General features: G+C 32.6%; 1 protein-coding gene across 1 annotated transcript in view; it reads right to left on the reverse strand.

Moving 5' to 3' along the window:
• The window catches only part of LOC118196712 (ankyrin repeat and fibronectin type-III domain-containing protein 1-like), a 137,148-nt gene that overhangs the window by 100,575 nt on the left and 15,755 nt on the right, over positions 1-20,818 (reverse strand). Inside the window, exon 3 of the mRNA XM_085823138.1 lies at positions 3,298-3,401. Within this exon, the coding sequence (XP_085679264.1) occupies positions 3,298-3,401 (104 nt within the window). The remainder of the gene's footprint in view (positions 1-3,297; positions 3,402-20,818) is intronic.

The following is a 20,818-nucleotide window of genomic DNA, read 5'->3' on the forward strand; positions in this document are numbered from 1 at the left end:
CAATTGGCAATTTTTACAGATGAAAAGTTACTTATCGGTAGCAAGTTGTTTTTCGCAAATGTTATTTTTAGAAAAATTCTCCAACTATCGATATTTATTTTAAGTTAGCAGACATTATCAGTCAATGAAAAGCAAATGTACTTTAGTAATTTAAAGTTCCAAATTTTAATTATTAAATAAGCATTATGGGATATAGCAAAAAAAAAATACGCCTTTCTTCAAAGATTTCTGAAATTTTTTTTAGCTATTATTTTTCCCAAATATACACCAATATATTTACACTTAAGAAACATCAGAAAATTGCAGAGATATAGCATCGCACCAAATCCGGTAACATCGGCTAACTACCAAATGCATCTTCTCGTTGTTATCTTTGGAGACTCTGCCTCAAAATTCTGTATTCCTGAAGAAATTTTACCACAATTTCTTCCATTGCTAACAAATTCCACTAAAGCATATTTTAAAATTAAGGTATTAAATATCACGATTTGTTTATAAAAGGCATTGAAATACACAAAAAGAACGCATGCAAAAAAGGCGATATTTTGCTTCACTGAAGGACTACACTGACTACCAATAAGTATTTGGACACCTGTGATAGAAAAGAAAAGCTAACTTTATTCAAAATCAATACTTTGTAGAGCCTCCACGAGAGGTAATTACAGCGTGGACCCTCCGGGGCATACTTTCCACAAGTATTTGTATGACAGCTAGTGGTATTTTCTTCCACTCGGCTTGGAGAAGACATAGAAGTTCCTTCACAGATTTTGCACGAGTAGTGCACCCCTGAATTCCGGGATGCAACTCGTCCCAGAGGTTCTCGATAGGGTTCAGGTCTGGACTCTGGGCAGGCCAGTCCATTCGATGAACTCCATTGGCACCATACCAAGCCTTGGTTAGCGTCGAAATATGACAACTGGCATTGTCGTCCTGAAAGTAACAGGGGTCCAACCCGTAAAACTGCCACAACGTAGGAAGCACATTATCATCCAAAATAGTGCAGTAGGCATCGGAGTTGAGCTTACCATGAATGGGGACCAAGGGTCCCAGCCCATACCAGGAGAAACACCCCCAGACCATAAATCCACCTCCGCCGAACTTGACTGTTGGCACAATGCATTCTGGCAGGAGACGTTCTCCAGGTAGACGCCAGACCCAGACCCTGCCATCCGAACGGCAAAGGGTGAACCTTCATTCGTCACTCGAAAGAACCCGTTTCCACTGATCTACGGTCCAATTTCGATGTGCTTTGCACCACATTAACCGAGCAGCGGGGTTGGACTTTGTGATCAAAGGCTTATGGGCAGCAGCAAGACCATGAAAAGCAAGCAGATGTGCTTCCTTACGGATGGTATTCATTGAAACAATACTCCCGGATGCCTGTTGGAATTCCTCGCGGATGATGGCCATCGGTTGGGTGCGGTTCTTCCTAATTTCTCTGGACAGCACTCGTCGGTTTCTATCTCTCAGTTTCGTTGGTCTGCCGACTCGGGGCACATTCCGACAATCATCGCTCACCTTCCACTTCTTAATCACATAGGCCACTGTCGATTTTGGGGACTTCAGATCGCTAGATATGTCCCTTATGAATCGGCCACATTTGTGATGCCCGATAATTATACCTTTCTCGAAATCAGAGAGCTCCGAACTGCGAGGCATCTTGCATTCGACTAAAGCCGATACTGTTTCCTACACGATATATACCGGCGGAGTCCGTGACGTACCTTAGGACCGCAGATATCGTCATTTGCATAGGTGTCTAAATACTTATTGGTAGTCAGTGTATTATGAGCAGTTTGCCTGGTGAACTGTTATGCGCTTGGTTGCCACAGTTGGACACATTCTAAAAATTTGGCGAGTTCTACTAAAGTGATAGCGATAACACTTAAGTACCCATTTATCGTGTCTCTTGGTAATTAAACAGTTTTTCGTTATGTACACTTGTCCATCTTCATATCCTTCTCGACTTCTGTTATATTCCCTACACTAATGTGTAATTATTTTAAAGCCGATTTTCCTGGTGTATATTTTCTACACATTATTTAAATTCTTTATGCCGTTTTTCGTTACGCAGAAGCTCCATACGCGTCAAATTTATGTTGAAATTTGCCATGATAAGATTATGTTAATGGTAATCGTTATGTGTTTCAACATTGTTTCAAACATTGCGAAAGCATAACCTTTTGTTAAATAATATTAACTTCTCTTGATAAGACTTCTCAAGTAAAAGGTGATTTCTATTGTAAAATTTGCAATAGAATAGTCTTTTTTCGCTTTCTGAAGCTGCTGTCAGTTATATAAATTGTTTTATGTCCGCGTATTTTTTATGAAATTCTTTTCAATCCGTATGTTTTACATTTTCGTTTGCTCTGAAATTTTCACTTTGCATCTTAAATACCTTTATATGAATATTTTCCATGGTATCTTAATGGTGGACCTGATGTAGCATGCAAGAATGTTTCCAAACTCGTGCTTTTTTTAAATAATATCTTTATATTTAATTTGTTTGTTTTCATTTACTTCAAAGTTTAATTTATTTGAACTCAGATACTGTTAATTTTATTTTTGGAAAGGAAATATATTTTAAATTTAGATCCTTTTTCGAAATTTCCAAGGAAAGAAATCGAAGAAATTCGCAATGCACCCGCCGAGATTCGAACTCTGGATTTCCTGAATAAGCGTCGAGCGTATTTCCAGTTACACGGCAAAGGCATGCAGAAAGAAGGGAGAAAATATCTCATATGCTCCTCCTTCTACAGGGTGACTGGGGATAAGAGGACCCAATCTCTATATCCCAGTGGTGACGAATTGTCGTCCACCATCTTTGAGCTAGGGTACCATTTGTAGAGTCTATTAGAATTTTATCGAACTCAAGAAACTGAAAAAAATCCGCAGTGCTATCGCCGGGATTTGAACTTTTGGACCTCATAAATACGCGCCGAGCGTGCTTCCAGTTTAACAACGAAGGCATGCAGAAAGGAGGAGAAAATACATAATATTTAACGAATGGGTAATTCACCGATATCTTGTAATAATACTCTAGACTGCAAGACGTTTTTGAACTCAACGAATCAATTCTTGCTGTTGATAGAATTATTTCCCGAGAGATCACAAAAAAAAAAAAAAAAAAAAAAAAAAAGTATATTTTTCATAAAAATATTGCCGCCGGAATTGATTAAAATACTCATTTCGTTATTTGTTATTTTCACATCTCCTTTATTCGAAAAATGTTATAAATTATAATTCAAAAGTGTGAAGTACAACCACTATAACGTGAACATTGAAATAAGCACTTACATCTTGTTGATTCTCTTGCTCCATAAGACTGTAGTAGCCTTGCCATTGATATGTCTAGTGTCATCACAGCTATATCTAAGGGAGTGAAGCCGTCACTGTTGACACTGTAAAAAAGCAAAATGCATAAGAATGACATATATGTGAAAACTGTTAAATGTAAAAGTATTAATTATAGGAAAGTCAAACAGTATGAATTTTGTATGAAATGAATTTATCAAAGGTAACATAAGCATAGCATGAACTTTGGTTGTTCGATCTGTTGATGGATGATTTGGTATTTTTTGTCAGTTGATGACTGTCAGAATAATATGCCGTGAATGTAAATGACGCAAGATGTGATGCTACATAGCAAGATCATTTATGTAAGTCCTAACAGTATATTTTCTTCAGGGCGTTACATCACTAGGGCGTTACATTCAGGGCGTTACAATAGTTGGAAAACTCATCAGGTTCTCGCAGCTTGTGATTTCTTTAGTCTGAAGACACTAAGAGCGTGTGAAGACAAGTAAATCTTCAAACGTAAGCGATGGGCTATTGATCATGGAACCGCATGATCATGGGCGTATAGTAGAAACACATTATAACAGTACCGCTAAAAACCAAAATAAGAACTATGCGGAATTCAAAAGGTAAAGAATATCGTAATGTATATGGATAAAATTTAGATAGTGTCATTTGTAGCAGAATCATTTGTTTCGCCAGTGCGAAATTAATACTCATATTAATAGTTAACATTCTGTACATAGCATGATTAATCGAATAAAAAATAATGAATAATTCTGCACTGATTATGAAAAATAACATGCCGAATTCTTTTTATATGATAAAAGTGTAAAAATACGTATTATAGGAACACTGTCTTTTTACTTACTTGTACGAAGTAATGAAAGTATTGTAATCATGGAAATTTCCGGGTATCATATTTCAACGAAAATGTCCATTTTGAACCGCTATCCAATGCAATTTAACGATGCTTTTGCATCACATCTGTACGTAATAGTCATCTGTGCATGACAGAATAAAGGACTCTTTTCCTCAAATGAATTATAAAACTGATTTAAAATGGATTCAGGAAAAATTTCTTTCGTGGCGTCTGTACGTACACGTACGTATATATGTACGTATCTCACATAATTCAAAAACGAGTAGCCTCAGAACGTCGAAATTTTGTATAGAGGATCGTTATAACATGTAGTTGTGCACCTCATATTTTGGTTGCAGTCGGCCGCAACAAAAGTATAATATATATATATATATACCCATTCTGTTACTCGACTCGATGAGCTCATTTTTTTTATTCTTATATCTTGATAAATTATGCATTTTTTGTTTAAAAATGATTGAATTATGCTATTCGTATCTTCTGGTTAAGGATTGTATGCATTTAGTTAATCTGCATGCAATAATTGTAGAATTATGAACAAGTTGTTTAAGGGCGGCTAAGTCTAATTTTTTTAACCATAGCAGGCATATTTGTTTACATTTGAAACTTAGCAGAATAGTGAATTAAATTTTTCTGCACCTTCAGTGTCTTTTTTGACGAGCGGGACCAAAAGCAAACATTTAATTTTGTGCACCGAAAAATGTGTCTTCTTACCCGCTGGCGGAAATGCTTGCTTTTGCGTAGAAACTGTAATTTTAATTGTAAAATTTGCTTTTTAAAAATTGTTTTAATTGCATTTGGTGTTTTATGTCGTTCTATATCTTTTAATTTTTAATGAAAATATTTTGACTTCTTATGCACTTTTGCCTTGCCGCGAAGTGAGAACTGAGTTAATTGAATGAGAAATACTATATCTCTAATGAAATTCGAGGAAATAATTTTAAATGAAATGCAGGAAGAAAATGCGTATAATTTCATATTCCGTAGTCATGTGGTGTACACATCAGATTTTTTTTTTTAATTTGGGTTTATATTGGGTAGATTTTCTTTGTGGAATTTGCTTTTTCATAATTTTTGATAAGGACAATTAATAGCCAATGTGATAAATCATAGGTTTTTTTTTAATCGTGTTTGCATAACCAGAATAAATTTCATTAATTATATACACAAAGTATGAGTTTTGAATTTTTATTTTATTAAGATTATACATACTTTTTACATTTACACTGATTGATTGAAAAGATCTCAAGAAATACATAACATTTGACAAGTGTATTTTGCTCTCATACAATGCTCATTAAGTTTCGTATATGTTGAGAAGGACTTATTATTCATTGAAGTTATTAAAAGCATTTGTAAGTACATTTGCACATTAAGTAGTAATTATACTTGTATTAAATATTGAAGGAAAGAATATGATGTTTTCAGCCTTTTGCTTTGTTTGTTATACATATAAGTGCAAGAATTTTAAAATAAAATTTCGAGATGAAGATTTCCTCTTCTCAGAATTGTTTAGAAAAGAAGTAAGTTTTCAACATAGTGCATTTAAGAAATCTTTCCGTTGACGCAAAAAAGCATGATGACGTCACTCTCTTTTGGCAGTGTTGTGGATACATCTATGTTGACAGTTTAAGCCGTGAATATTTTGAGATTGAAATTTCCGGAAGAAAAACAAATCTTTGTTGTCTGTTCAATGCGATAATTCTGCCAAGCCTGCTTAAAGCGTTTATATAAATAAAGCATAATAGGGCATCAATTGCAAATTAAAATACATAAACAACACTAAAACGGAAAACAAAATAATAGGTATCGATTAAAATAATGTCATGTTACTTTCTTTATATGATGTTTTCTTACTTTACATGTCTTTTACGTTAGCTTCGTTACATTGATTCTTATATTTTTAACATAGGATTCTAATGACTGACGACATGCCTGTATGTACAGAAGGTGATAATATATTTATAGAACGATTTCGGGGCTGTTTAATGTGTAAAAGGCAAAAAAAATTTTTTAAAGATCAAGGTTTTTTAAAGTAAACTTTCTTCTGGGCACTAAGTCTACATCATGATTTACATGATGAAAGGGCATTTCGTAAAATTTTAACGAGTAATGATTTCCATTCTTCTTCGATTGCTTTCCAGAACCTATCAAACCTTGTGGTTTTGAGCTTATAAAGAGACCTTATCAAGCGACCAAAATCATGGTAGTCCGTAGTTGAACATTCAGAAGACATTGCAGGAATACGTTGAAAAGGTATTTGGGCAGTATCTGTATCAGTCTTCATTTTGTTTCCAAGAACGCAGTGGTAATTTTCAAAATATGACATGTTACTCTGTCTTGATGGAGTTTCACTCTTTGAAATTCGTTGGGATAAAATATCGTATCCGTAACATTCTCTTCATAGTTGGTTGAGTTGATTTTAACATTTTTCCAAAAATCTTCTTATTTTTAATTTCTTGCTGCAAGCGAATTTTTCCACAAACATGAATCCCTTACTTAAACTTTCTTTGAATTGACAGAACCAGGTTAGTACACATTTTTGTCTTCGTCTTCGATAATAAATAGATTTTTTTCAGTCATTTAGGTAAATCCATTTTTCATAAAGGATTACAAAGTAATTCCATTTATCTGCCGTAAAATAGTTTTCATGCAGGGTTCTACAATTGTTCTGCCTTATAGTTAAGCAGAAGCTGGTGAACATTATGGTATTTAAAGATTTTTCAATTGATTTCTGCATCGGCGGATTTTGTCTTACGATCAACAATTTAACTTTAGAAATACCAGAAACAGTACGTATATTATTCAGGAAATCGTTTGGAGTCATATTTCTTTGTAGAAGTAATGATTGACTGTTTTGCCCTTTTCTAGTAATAATGCTGCTTAAATTTATTCATTTCACTACGTATTTTAATTCTGGAATAGAAATACTTCTTTTCGCAAAGCGCAAAAACATATCCTTCAATCCACCATCTCGTTCATATGCGAAATTTTTGAAAAATAGAAAAGTTTAAAAATACAATCAGATAATAAACTGTTGCCAGAAAAGTTTTGTTCAAAACATTTGCTTTTTTTAAATTCTTTATCGAAATCGGTCTAAAAACTTGTAAACAAGCTCTGTAGTTACAATATAGCAAATTAGTTGTTGTCTTTTTTATTTATTTAGATTCCGATTTAGATTTTCTACCATCTCAGGTTGGTGTCAGTGATAGCTGTTCCATAATGATGAACTTAAGGCAAATGGGTACGATGGGGAAAATTCCACAAGAAATTAATATAAAATTTTAGTAAATTTAATTGAGTTGCAATTTATTATATCCTTATCAAACATTGACTAAATGATTTAATAAAAAGTTTTGGGAATTTTTGGAATCTTTAGTACATATAAAATACCTAAAAACTAGAAAACTATATAAGCTACACTCCAATTAGTTTTAATTGAAAAACGACTTCTTTGCTTGTGCCAAAAATATTTTAGAACTCATTTTCTAATTTTATTGAAACTTTACTTAATTTTAACTATATTATTGCACTTAGAGTTGATGCTTGTTTCACGAACTTTACAAAAATCTAAAACATATACGGGAAAAAATCTGTTTCAAATGTGTTTTATAGAACAGAAAATACTAACTTTACACCATATAAATGGGGGCTTTTAAGAGTATATTTGAATAAGAATTTAAATTCAGCTGTCGGTTATTATTTTGAGCCTGAATAAAGTGCACTTCAAAAAAGGCGATACGAATAATTTTTTACCTCGTATATACGAATTACCCTCATTAATTGCCAATGCAGTGTGCTTGCTAGTTCGGTTCTCAAAGGGTAAAGACTCTGTTTGCTTTAGGTTACTATAATTTGCTTCGTGTAACTACACAACCACGAAGCAATTAGTTATAAACTACCCGTCCAAAGGCATTCTTTCTCCTTTGACAGTTCCTGAAGACTTTGTCAAAATTAATTAATCCACTTTACTGATTTAATTTTCTATGCAGGTTTCATTTTTACTTACTTGTACGAAGTAAAGGAAGTATTGTAATCACGAAAAATTCCGGGGATCATATTTCAACGAAAATATCTATTTTCATCACTACCGAATGCAATTTAACGATGTTTTTGCGTGCCGTCTGTACGTAAGGACACAGAATAAAGGACTGTTTTCCCCAAACGGATAATGAATTGATTTAAAATAGATTCAAAAGAGATTTTTTTGTGAAGTCTGTATGTACGTACATATGTATGAATGCATCTCGCATAACTCAAAAGGAATAACCTCAAAAATTTGAAATTTTGTATATAGGACTGCTATAACATGCAGTTATACACCTCTCTTTTTGGTTGCAATCGCCAGGGCCAAACGTATGTACATATATATATATATATATATATCCACACTGTTATCGGCACGGTGAGTTCAGTTTTTTTTAATTCTTATATGTTGATAAAATATGCACTTTTGTTTAAAAATGATTGAATTACGTTGTTCGTATCTTCGGGTTAAGGCTTTTATGCTTTAGTCAATCCGCATGCAGTAGTTGTAGAATTATCAATAATTTAAAAGTTATTTAAATGCCAAATTTTTGTTTAAGTGCCATACTTGTAAATTTTTGTTTACCATAGCAGGCATATTTGTTTACATCTGAAACGTGGCAGAATAGTGAGTTAAGTCAGTTTGTGCAACTTTAGTGTCTTTTTACCGAGAAGAACAAACGTAAACTTTCATTCTGGTGCACCGAAAAATAGGCATTCCTATCTGCTGGCCGAATTGCTTGTTCTTGCGTAGGAACTCTAATTTTAATTGTAAAAAACATTTTTTAATTGTGTTAACTGCACTTGGTGTTTTATGTTTTTCTATATTTTTCAATTTTTAATGAAGGTATTTTGAGGTTTTATGTATTTTTGCCTTACCAGAAATTGAGAACTGAATTAATTGAACGAGAAATTTATCTCTAATGAAAGTCGAGGAAATAAATTTTAATGAAATGCAGCAAAAAATGCGTAATTTTTATATTCCGTACAAGGGAGGTCATCCGCATTTGATTTTTTTGCTGATTTTCCTAATTAGCTCTAGTTTTCGTCATGTGCATGTGAATAATAGCCCCTTTCCGAAGGCACCCCATGCTTAAATCGACATCCTTGTTAGCAGTTTGCCATATTCAAATAAAAAAGTTAATATCATCAAAATTTCCAAGATAAGTATCCTCTTCTATTGTTCAAAAGCAGAATATATGGATAGAATGTAACTCAAATTTTCCCTCGATATGTTAAGCAGAAAATACAAAGCAACGGATTAACATTTTAGCTTCATTGGAGTTTTCCTGAAGCTCTTGTGCAACTGAGAGCTCGAAACGTATCCAGATTCAAATTAGCTTTGATTCTCTTCAAAGCACATTATGAGTAGACAGGAATTTTAATCCTTGTTGAGGAGCGAGTAAGGAAGCCGTTACGTCTTGTAAGACAACTGCATTGTCACGTTAGATTCTTTATAGGGCACGTAATATTGGCATCAGAAAACTCAATATTTCTTTCCGTGCTATTGCTATGCGAGTGGGGGTGAGTGTTCTTATGATTAAAAGAGTATGTATAAACTGGTTTGAAGAAGGACATAGATCACAAAGGGAACATTTTGGTCGCGTACACATATAACAACAAGAAACTATCAACTCATCAAGATGATTTTGGAAGATCGTATAAGTCATTCTCAATATTCGAGCAGCAATGACGAAAGGTACTATATTTGCGAATGTCATTTGTTAGACATCGCCATATGTTACGCTCTGGATTTTGGACCGCCAACCGTTTCTGTGATTATTTTTACACCTTAGTAACATACTGCCAAACTGTAATGGTGTATAGAATTTCTTGCAGAGCAGAGTGAACGACACGAGATTGTCTTCTCTGATGAATCCCGGTTTTTCATTAGTAAAAGTGATGGCTGCTTGTATGTCGACTCAGACAAACTCGAAGAGTTCTGCCAACATGGGTACCCAAGAGAACTGAATTAGTATTCAATATTCTATGCCAACAAGAATGTTCTTTGTGAAATGTCACTGCATTTAACAGTAGATTATTTTTCATTTAAGCTTCCATAATCTTTATATATATAAGCGGCTAAAGTGTGTGTCGCCGATAGTTTATTGTTGCCACTCGGAAAAATTAGCGCAGAAATTAACATATCCGCAATTTTTAATTAATATCTCGGCCGATTAAAGCCGTACGAAAATGAGAACGATATTGATGGATTCGGAGAAGTTTTTGGAATTCGAGGATACTCGTCTCGAGTTTCAACTCGGCGCCGTTCCGTAGATATTCGGGAAAAAATAATTTGGTACATAGCCAAATCCCTCTAATAGGGAAAACCCAAGAAAGAAGGTGGAAAATGTAGGCAAAACGTAGGGGGAAATTAGTTTTTAATTAATATCTCGGCTAATTAAAGTCCCAAGAAGACGCGAATGGTCAAAATGGCGTGCCACGGACCTGCGGAATCCAACGGTGTGCTTCGCTAAGCCCGGGAGCCAGCCGTTTCGGAGAAGATAATGTTACTTCACCCCATAGGTATATATGTTGCTTAAGTGTCTGTTTGTCGCCGATAGTTTATTGGTTGCTTGCCTAACTCTACTAGCCAATGGGGTGAAGTTGCCACGGCACAGGATTGCCGTTTCAATTGAGACGTAGACAATTTCCTGTAAAACTTGCCTTTGCTATGACCATCCATAAGTCTCAGGGCCAAACGCTTAAGCGTGTTGTAATTTTTTTACCTGAGCCTGCATTTGGACACGATCAACTTTATGTTGCCTGTTAAAGAGTTGGTGAAAGAACGGACGTAAAATTAAAAATAATGGATGGTCCTCTGCAAGGCGAGCTTAAAAATGATGGAAAGATCTACACAAGAAATGTTGTGTACAAAGAGATCTTTGACATGTGAATTAACATTTCATTATTTAAATCACCTTGGTTGATTTAGCTAGCGGTGGCTCTGAAGGAAATGGACCGCCAGTAGTTTCCTTCATTGCACTCTACTTTAAGCAATTAAACAAGTAGAAGGGGGAAACCCCGTGGGGCAGCAAGCAAAGGGGTGTCGTCGCCGCCTGCCCTGGATAATTCAGTTTAAATTAGCAGACACCTTTGCACAAATCATTTTAATTACAATTTATAATATCTAGAACAGCGGTCATTTCGTATGACCGCCGGGCTTTCTAGTAATGTCAATGTTATGAAATATTTTCAGTGCGAAAGATAGCTTTACAATAAAATATCAGCATGTATGAAGCATGTTAAGTACATGTATGAAGATCTTTGTATTTAGTTTTGATATGATGTCTGCTATCCCCATTTGCTTTACACATTAGTTCACAGCACAATCAGTACCTCGAGAATAAATTAAACTAATTAAATACCAATTGAGAAAAATAATATATGTTAACTGATGTTATATTTTTTCAAATCTAAAGCACATCGTTTCCTGCATACATATCGTTAGAAACAGGGTGGGCCTTTGAATCGCAGATTTCCCCAAAGTACTAATTAATTACAAAGCAATTAATTTTTATGAATCAATAATTTAAAAAGATATCCTATTTTTCTTAATAAATCAAAGTCATTTATTTTAATATTTGCCATATATACTTGAGCGTTTATTTCATTTGTTTTATTTGCCTGGAATCATTAATGAATTATTCTTTTTAAGATACCGAACTAAGGATTGTGCTTTATAATCAGTTGGAGTTTTAAAACTGAACACGATAGAGTATGGTATAAACCTTACAGATCCAAATTACATACTCTGTGTTAACCTCAGAAATAAAAACCCAGCTTTCAAAATGGTAAGATAAATCGAAACATATTCAGCAACATTTTAAGTAAATTTATTTATATCTCATGTTTAATATAGTATAAACATATTTTTAACATTTAAATCCATATGTATTCATGGCAATAAAGAGCAATTATTTGTTCACATTTTTTCTCAATTAATATTGAGAGACAAAACTAAACATTAACACTAAAGAGAGACGGCTTGATGTAAACACATTGACAGTCTCCTTTCGCTTTATTGACATAAAAGTTCTCTATTCAGTTGAACTTGAAATCAAAGAATATGCAAAGTAACAAAATGCAAATGACCCTTCTATGTAGCATTTCATGAAGAACCGTTCTCAAACACATAGTTATGTGTGGGCTTATTTTAAAACTATTATTATACATAAACAATAAGGTTTAGTAACTAAAATTAAGTTCGTAGCCATATTTATGTTAATAAGACTCATATAAATTAAAAAATCTGATGTGCACACCACATGATTTCCTTGTACGGAATATTAAATTATACGCATTTTTTCTTGTATTTCGTTTAAACTTATTGGATTTAATTAAATCTACTTCGCCGACAGCGTATAAACCACAATAGAATGAATACATTCTTTAAAATTCACTCTATTTGTTTACCATATCGACACTCTGGCGCTAGGTTCACTTAACAGTATTATATTTCGTTCATACTATAACTCAGAATGCACAAAATTTATATCATTTAAAGAATTATCTAATCGTTGCCACATGTTCTATTCAAATACTATAATAAAGCTAGAACGATGTATAAAAGAAATTAAGCAAACAAAACAAAAATGAAACAGTTTTTCACAGAGGATTGAGTATCTCTCATTCAATTAATTCAGTTCTCACTTTGCGACAAGGCAAAAATACATAAAAACTGAAAATATCTGTATTAAAAATTACTAATTATTAAAAATTAAATTACTATACTAATTATTAAAAATTAAATTATAAAAAATTAAGTAAATCTTAAACACTTATTTCCTCGAAAAAATTCCAGAAAGGATTAAGCATGATTTAATTCGCAATAGTAAATGTGTGTATGTATGTGTATTTAATTATGGCAAAGAACAGTAGGGCTATCTGCCTAAGGGAAGGGATGCCTTCATGGAGGACTTTCTAAGGGAAACTGGCTCGTATACACGTTACACATGGAGAAAACCATGAAAACACCCATGCAGCCAGCCCGTTCGTGGGATTCGAACCTCGGAACGAACTACCAATGTTCAGAGACTTTACCGCTCGGCCGCTGCAATAGTAAATGAAGGCGTTATCTTTGTTGCTGCGAAGCTACGTTTCTCTAAATTGGCAACAAATCCACTAGTCTCCTGTTTTAAATGTAAACAAGTAATGGCCGCAATCAAAAAAATTATTAGGCTTAGCGGCACTTAAACAACTTTAAAATTATTGATAATTCTAAAAATATTGCATGCAGATTCACTAAAGGCATGAAAACCTTAACCGAAAGATAAGAAAAACATAATTCAATCATTTTTAAAGAAAAAAATGTACAATTTACAAACATATAAGAGTAAAGAAACTGAGATCACTGAGCCGGGTAACAGAGTGGATATACTATAAATATATTTATATACGTTTGGGGCGGCTGATTGCAACCAAAATACGAGGTGCACATCTATATGTTATAGTAGTCCTATATACAAAATTGCAACGTTCTGAGGCTATTCGTTTTTGAGTTATGCGAGATACGTACGTAGATACGTTCGTACAGACGCCACGAAAAATTCTCTTCAGAATTCATTTTAAAGCAGTTTTATAATTTTTTTGAGGAAAATAGTCTTTTATTCTGTCCTTACGTACAGATATCACGCAAAAACATCGTTAAATTGCATTCGAAAGCGGTCAAAATGAATATTTTCGTTGAAATATGCTGCCTGAAACTTTTCGCGATTACAATACTTCCTTTTTACTTCGTACAAGGAAGTAAAAACAGCGTAATAATTAAATAATTAAAATTTAATAAAAAAAGCAAATCTGAAAAGTTTCAAATTTTAAATTATGTCCAAAGGGGCGTTTTTTTAACATTTTGTCTGTTACCTTTATTTATAAACATCACGCTCTTCAGACTTAAACCATAAAATTCAGTTCAAGAGCAAAATCGCAAAATAGTTTTAAATTGAGCATATCTTCAGAATTTTGGATACAGAGACATACGCGCTGGAGATAAAAATGTTTTTTTTTTTTTTTTTTTTTTTTTTTTACAACGTTGCCATCGCTTGCTTTGCAATCCTTGAATTTGTTAATCAAAAATTCGTGAAAGTCATACCAAATATGAAATAGGTAATAAAACAAATTCCAAATTTCAAATTTGGTTGTCCACATGCTCATATTCGTAGGAGAGTTACGTCATTCAAAATTGCACGGCTCTAGGTACCGTTGTTTTATCACAATGCGAGAAATATACATACATTTATGCATATTTTTCATTATTTAATTTCTTAATATAATGCAGGACTCTAACATTTGGTGGCAACAGTTTGAAAAGTGAAACGAACATTTATACTGAACCAACGCAAAATCGCAAAACGAAAACAGTAATCCTTCAAGGACAAAGGCCCTTTGGACTAATTATTTTGGCATATTCTACATTTATTGATAATTTAATTTTTTGTGGGAGGCGCCTTTACTTGAAAGCTGAAAAATCTGTGAATAAAAACCGAAATAATATTGTCACTAATATCTTTTAAATTATCAATTAATTTAAATTGTAAACTTTCATTTAAATTTTTTTATCAAACACCAGATTCTTAATGTGAATTTTTCTCCTTATAAAATAGACGTAAGAAATAAAATTCCACATTTGGATATGATTATTTATCTCTTTTAATCCAATAGTGTTTTATACGAAATTGAATGTCTTATACCTTTTAGTCGGAAGATTAAAAGAGTATTTGAAGTTCACATTTGTTGAAAGAAATAGAAGATTATGAGTTCTTGCATGCTAAATAGCGTTCGGTCTCTATTGCAGAAGTATTACTTAAGATTATGCATTCTTACACGTCGGTTCGACAACTTTAATTGCTTAATGCAAATTAATCCTAAAGAGAAATGGATACTGTTTCATTCTGCATTATTCTAGTATGCACGAATACAGTATTAAATTAAGAGATGTATTAAAAGCAAAAATATTTTCTTTCGCATTCACGCGCTCATGAATTTTTGAAATATAAACACTATTTGAATTTAATACTTAATACAAAATAATATCTTACTTTGTTTTGAAAATTTAAGAGTACATGTCCTAAATGAGTGTCCTCGTGATTTAGCCAGAAATAGCTGCAGAAACGTATCAGTCAACAAAGTAGCGATCAAACAACTCAACCCATAGCCGACTGTCATCTGTATACAACTAATGAAGCAGAGCAATCGTTTGCAGAGTCGCGCAGTCTACTGAATTCTAACTGTGCTTCAGTGGAAAACCGGATGCATCGTCAGAAAGCGAAATAAGTCCGATAAAATAAAAAAAGTTAATGAATATAATAAAAGAAATAAGAGGCAGGACGTTGTCAATGTTGCAGCGCTTCCGCTTAGCGGCGTTAGAAAGCGACTTTCGCCAACGGGAAACTTGATACCTTATCAAGACAGCTGCCGTCTTTTCCAATGTTTTGGATCTAGTTTAGAAACAAGGACAGTCTTTGACTAGTTTCGGGAAAACATTGGTCATAACTGACAGGACTACGTAATTGTCACATTTTATTTGCTTATTTACTTCTGGATGCGATGCAGGAGAGGTAAAATTAAGTCATACCACGCGCCACAAGACGACTCTTCTTTGCTTATGAAAAGGGAGACGCTTCAATCCGGTTCTGAATCCTTTTACAAAATTGTCCAATAGAATAAAAGAACTGTGCAATAAATATTTTATTGTGTATTTCAAATTTTCTAAAACTTTAACGAATTTTTGATTAATAAACTCAATGATTTTAAAGCGAGCAATGACAACACTTCGCAGGAATAAACGTTTTTATCTCCAGCTCGTGATACTGTCTATTAGAAATTCTAAAGATATGTTGTTATTAAATATTTTATTCCGTATTTCAAAATTTCTAAAACTTTAACGAATTTTTTATTAACAAACTCAACGATTTCAAAGCGAGCAATGGCAACACTGTACGGAATAAAACATTTTTATCTCCAGCTCACGAGACTGTCTATCAGAAATTCTAATTGTAAGATGTTTTTAAATATTTTTATCCGAAAGGAACATTAGCCCAAATGCTCTTGCAACGTGTACGTGTATGTAATGTAAAAAACGCCCTTTGGGCGCAAAGAAAGCTTTCAGATTTTTTAATTTATTATATGCTTTTTTTTGTTTTTGTACTCTATTTGTACGCTATTTATTATTAAATCAAAAGATGACTAAAATCTAATTTAGACAGATGACCGAAATCACTACTACAGATGACCAAAATCTAATTTAGATGACTAGATGAGAGTATTTTGTAGAGAAGGATTAAATGCTTTAAGTTTTTTAATTTCTGAATTCAAAATGATTTTTTAAATATGTCGAAGTCTTAAAATACTGCTGTTGCTACTTTAACAATAAAAAAGAAATAAATAAAAATTTAAAAAATCTTTTCGCCCAGAGTTTCTAATCTCAAAATGTGAAAGTTATCTTTATTATAAAACAAATTTAAGAAACAAGTTTTTAGAAAACATTATTAATGCATATTTATTAAGAAAGTCTAATAAAAAAATCTGATGTTTACACCACATGACTTCCTTGTACGGAATATTAAATTATACGCATTTTTCTTGCATTTCATTTAAACTTATCGGATTGAATTAAATCTATTTCACCGACAGCATATAAACCACAATAGAATAAATGCATTCTTTAAAATTCACTCTAGTATTTCTTTACCATAGCGACACTCTGGCGCTAGATTCACTTAACAGTATTATATTTGGCTCATATTATAACTCATGCACAAAATTTATATCATTTAAAGAACAGAATTATCTAATCGTTGCCACATGTTCTATTCAAATACTATAATAAAGCTAGAACGATGTATAAAAGAAATTAAACAAACAAAACGAAAAAGAAACAGTTTTTCACAGACGATTGAGTATTTCTCATTCAATTAATTCAGTTCTCACATCGCGAGAAGGCAAAAATACATAAAAACTCAAAATATCTATAATAAAATTACGGAGTAAATCTTAAACTCTTATTTCCTCGAAAAAATTCCAGAAAGGATTAAGCATGATTCAATTGGCGATAATAAATGAAGGCGTTATCTTTGTTGTTGCGAAGCTAAGTTTCTCTAGATTGGCAACAAATCCACTTGTCTGCTGTTTCAAATGTAAACAGTCAATGACCGCCATAAAAAAAGGCTTAGCGGCACTTAAACAACTTTAAAATTGTTGATAATTCTAAAATTATTCCATACAGATTTACTAAAGGCATAAAAACCTTAACCGGAAGACAAAAACAACATAATTCGATCATTTTTAAAGCAAAAAATGTACAATTTACAAACATATAAGAGTAAAGAAACTGAGATCACTGAGCCGGGTAACAGAGAGGATATATATATAAACATATTTATATACGTTTGGTGCGGCCGATTGCAACCAAAATACGAGGTGCACTGTGCATATACAAAATTTCATACATACAAAATCCTATATACAAAATTTCAAAGTTCTGAGGCTACGCGTTTTTGAGTTATGCTAGATATGTACGTACGCACGTATGTACATACGTTCGTACAGACGCCACGAAAAATTCTCTTCAGAAATCATTTTAAAGCAGTTTTATTATTTTTTTGGAGGAAAAGAGTCTTTTATTCTGTCCTTATGTACAGATATTCCGCAAAAACATCGTTAAATTGCATTCGATAGCGGTGAAAATGGATATTTTCGTTGAAATATGCTGCCTGAAACTCTTCACGATTACAATACTTCATTTTTACTTCGTTCAAGGATGTAAAAAACGTAAATAAATCAAAATGAATGATTGTTCTTTTGTGCATTTTATTTAATTATGAGTAAATTACATGAGATTAGAATTTTATTATTATTGAAGATATTCCCAATTTTAATACAAAAGCACTGGAGAATAATAAAATTTTTATTTTACTTTCAACAATAATTTACTTCTTATAATTATTTAAATATCAGTCATAACGTTCAAAGTGTAGAGATTTTTTTTTCAGTTTGGTCTGGCACCACCATTTGGATAATTAATGAAATGTTTAATTCGTTTCATCAAAATAACTTATTTTTTAACTTTAAAGCCTGTGAAACACTTCTATAGATTTATCTAAATGCTTTCAAAATCTTTTAACAAAAGGATCTGTTGCAAAATGCTCGGCTACGCAATGAAATAGCTTCTCCGCAAAGTAGACGAGATTAGGGTTGCCAGAAAGCGGCAGGAAAGGTAGTGTTGCCAGATTTGGCGCGAAATCGCCCATTTGGCAATATGTTGATACAAAATCGGCGATGTCGTAGAGGGAGCGAGAACATTCTAGAATGCATTCCTAACGGTTTCCTCGGGAAGATTTCAAAAGGTAGGTTAAAGCTATATATGCTCAGCTTGTAGAAAGTAGTAGTGCCTTGAGTTCAGAGATTAGTTTGAGAGTGATCGACCGAGTTAAGACCTGTAAGCTTTGCTATGAAGTTATCGTCATCGTTATATCCTGAAGGCTGTGTAACTGTTTGCTTCAGCGTGTTTGTCGTAATTCTTTTGATGACTATAAAGGTGTCTTTGGAAATGTCCTGTGTAATATTGCTTACTGGCGAATAAATTGAGCTTTGATTCATCATCAAGTGTTATCTTTAATTACTCCAAATCCACAAACCCGTAGAACGTACCAACAGGGTCCATAAAATATAAACGACATGATATAATATAATAAAGTACCCAACTTTGTAAACTCTAATGAATCGTTAAAAGCCCCAAAATACTCGGTGTGCAAGGAATAAATTTGGTGACTTTCAAGCTTTATGCTTTGCCTCATTAGCATGGATATTTTATTCTATTGATTACTAACATTAAAATGCATGAGTGTTGTTTCCACAGGCCTTATTTTCAGTGTTTTTGCTTACACACCAAATAAAAATAAGTAGTTTAACAATATCAAATATGCTTTCCAGTTCCTCGTATTCATGTCAAACGGCTCATGTTAATAAAATCCTCTGTCCATATAATCCTCTTGTTAGCTCCGAATAAAGTACTTTATTGTTTGCTCTCATCAAATTCGAACAAGGTGTGCCTACGATAATTTATGTTAAAGCTGCTAGAATTATTTGCAGAATAAACACCAGTTATATTCTATCCCGAAACACAGGAACTAGAAACCATTTAAATCGCAGAATAAGTATACTCAACATCAGAGTGAATAACTTCAAAAACAGGTAATTACTAATGGGTGATGAATTCCAAAATCAGTGAAAACGGCTTGAAGGTAGAAACTAGAAATCATAAATTGTGACTGAAGTGATTTATGATTTCTCATTTCCTCTTAAACACATATTTGTAAGCACAAGCAAAACTATTTAATTAATAATATCATGGATTAATTTAATTTGCAGTTTTCTGAGTATTTATTGAGTTTAAAAAATTAAAGAATATTACATCCGATATTACTTTGAATATTTATTATCGATAGTAATGTTTTGAATATAAGTGATACAAAAGCCTTTTGCAGCGCATGGTAATAAGAGTTAAAGAAATAAAAACTGTGTTACTTGGTTATGTCTACATTATATATATTCTTGGAAATTATCGTCATATGCATTGTTCCTTGATTGTGTCGGAATGGGAAGTGGGGTAAATGACTAAAATTAGCTTTATTTCCATACGTGTTTTCTTTTTCCACACTTTTCTATTACTGAGCCTGCTTATATGTATAATTCATAACTTCTATTTCATTTGGAAATTATGAAGATTTTCTTTCGAACTTAGGTTTTGTAACCTTTTAGAGGAGTACCACAATCATTACTTTTAAAACATATTAAATTAAACATATTTAATTTAATATGTTTTAAAGGGTTAAGTGTCTTTAATAAATAAGAACTAAAAATCCTTCCTTCCCCTCCCGAAAAAACTAATATTCCAAACAGAGTTTTACATTTACATTTATAATCTCTATGCTTTTTTGTACACTTCAGAAATAAAAGAGAATTTATCTGGAAATATAAAATGTAATTTTCAATAGCAAAACACCTCTTTAATACGCAAAGCATTTTGTTGTTTTGTTATTATGTATTTTAATTTTAAAATAAAAAAGTGTCTCAAAGTGTGTACTGCAAAATGCGTCTGAAAAACTGATATTTTGCCTGATTTCTCTACATGTCTTTTATGTGCTAGAATGACTTCATTCTGTTAAAAGTGTATGTAATGTAACTGACACTCAAATAAAAATAACCAGATGAATTCATTTTAAGTAATAGTTTTGAAACAAATTATTCATTAGAAAAGGAGAAAGTTTTCGCGTTGAATTAGCAGAGAATGCTTATTACTTGATAAAAGATAATTAGTTGTGCAATTAACATATGAAAAGTTAATTCAATTCTTAATATGTTTACCCATCCGAAGCTTTAAATATTTTCCGCCAAAAGTGATTATAATATATAATGTATTTCAATTATTGCGGTTTTAAAGCGAGTAATTGGTTTTATAATGAATAATTGTTGTTTTAAATAGGACTAATAGATTTTTAACTAAACAGCTTAAACTGAGCTGAGAATCGAAAAATATGATTCAGCAAACGAAATACTACATACTTTAATCTACTGAAAATATATTCCACTTTCTTTTTTAAGAATGCAAAAGCG

The sequence above is a fragment of the Stegodyphus dumicola genome, chromosome 9 (genome assembly GCF_044657685.1).
Source record: "Stegodyphus dumicola isolate Sdum_Otavi_A_Nest chromosome 9, ASM4465768v1".
NCBI classification, from domain to species: domain Eukaryota; kingdom Metazoa; phylum Arthropoda; class Arachnida; order Araneae; family Eresidae; genus Stegodyphus; species Stegodyphus dumicola.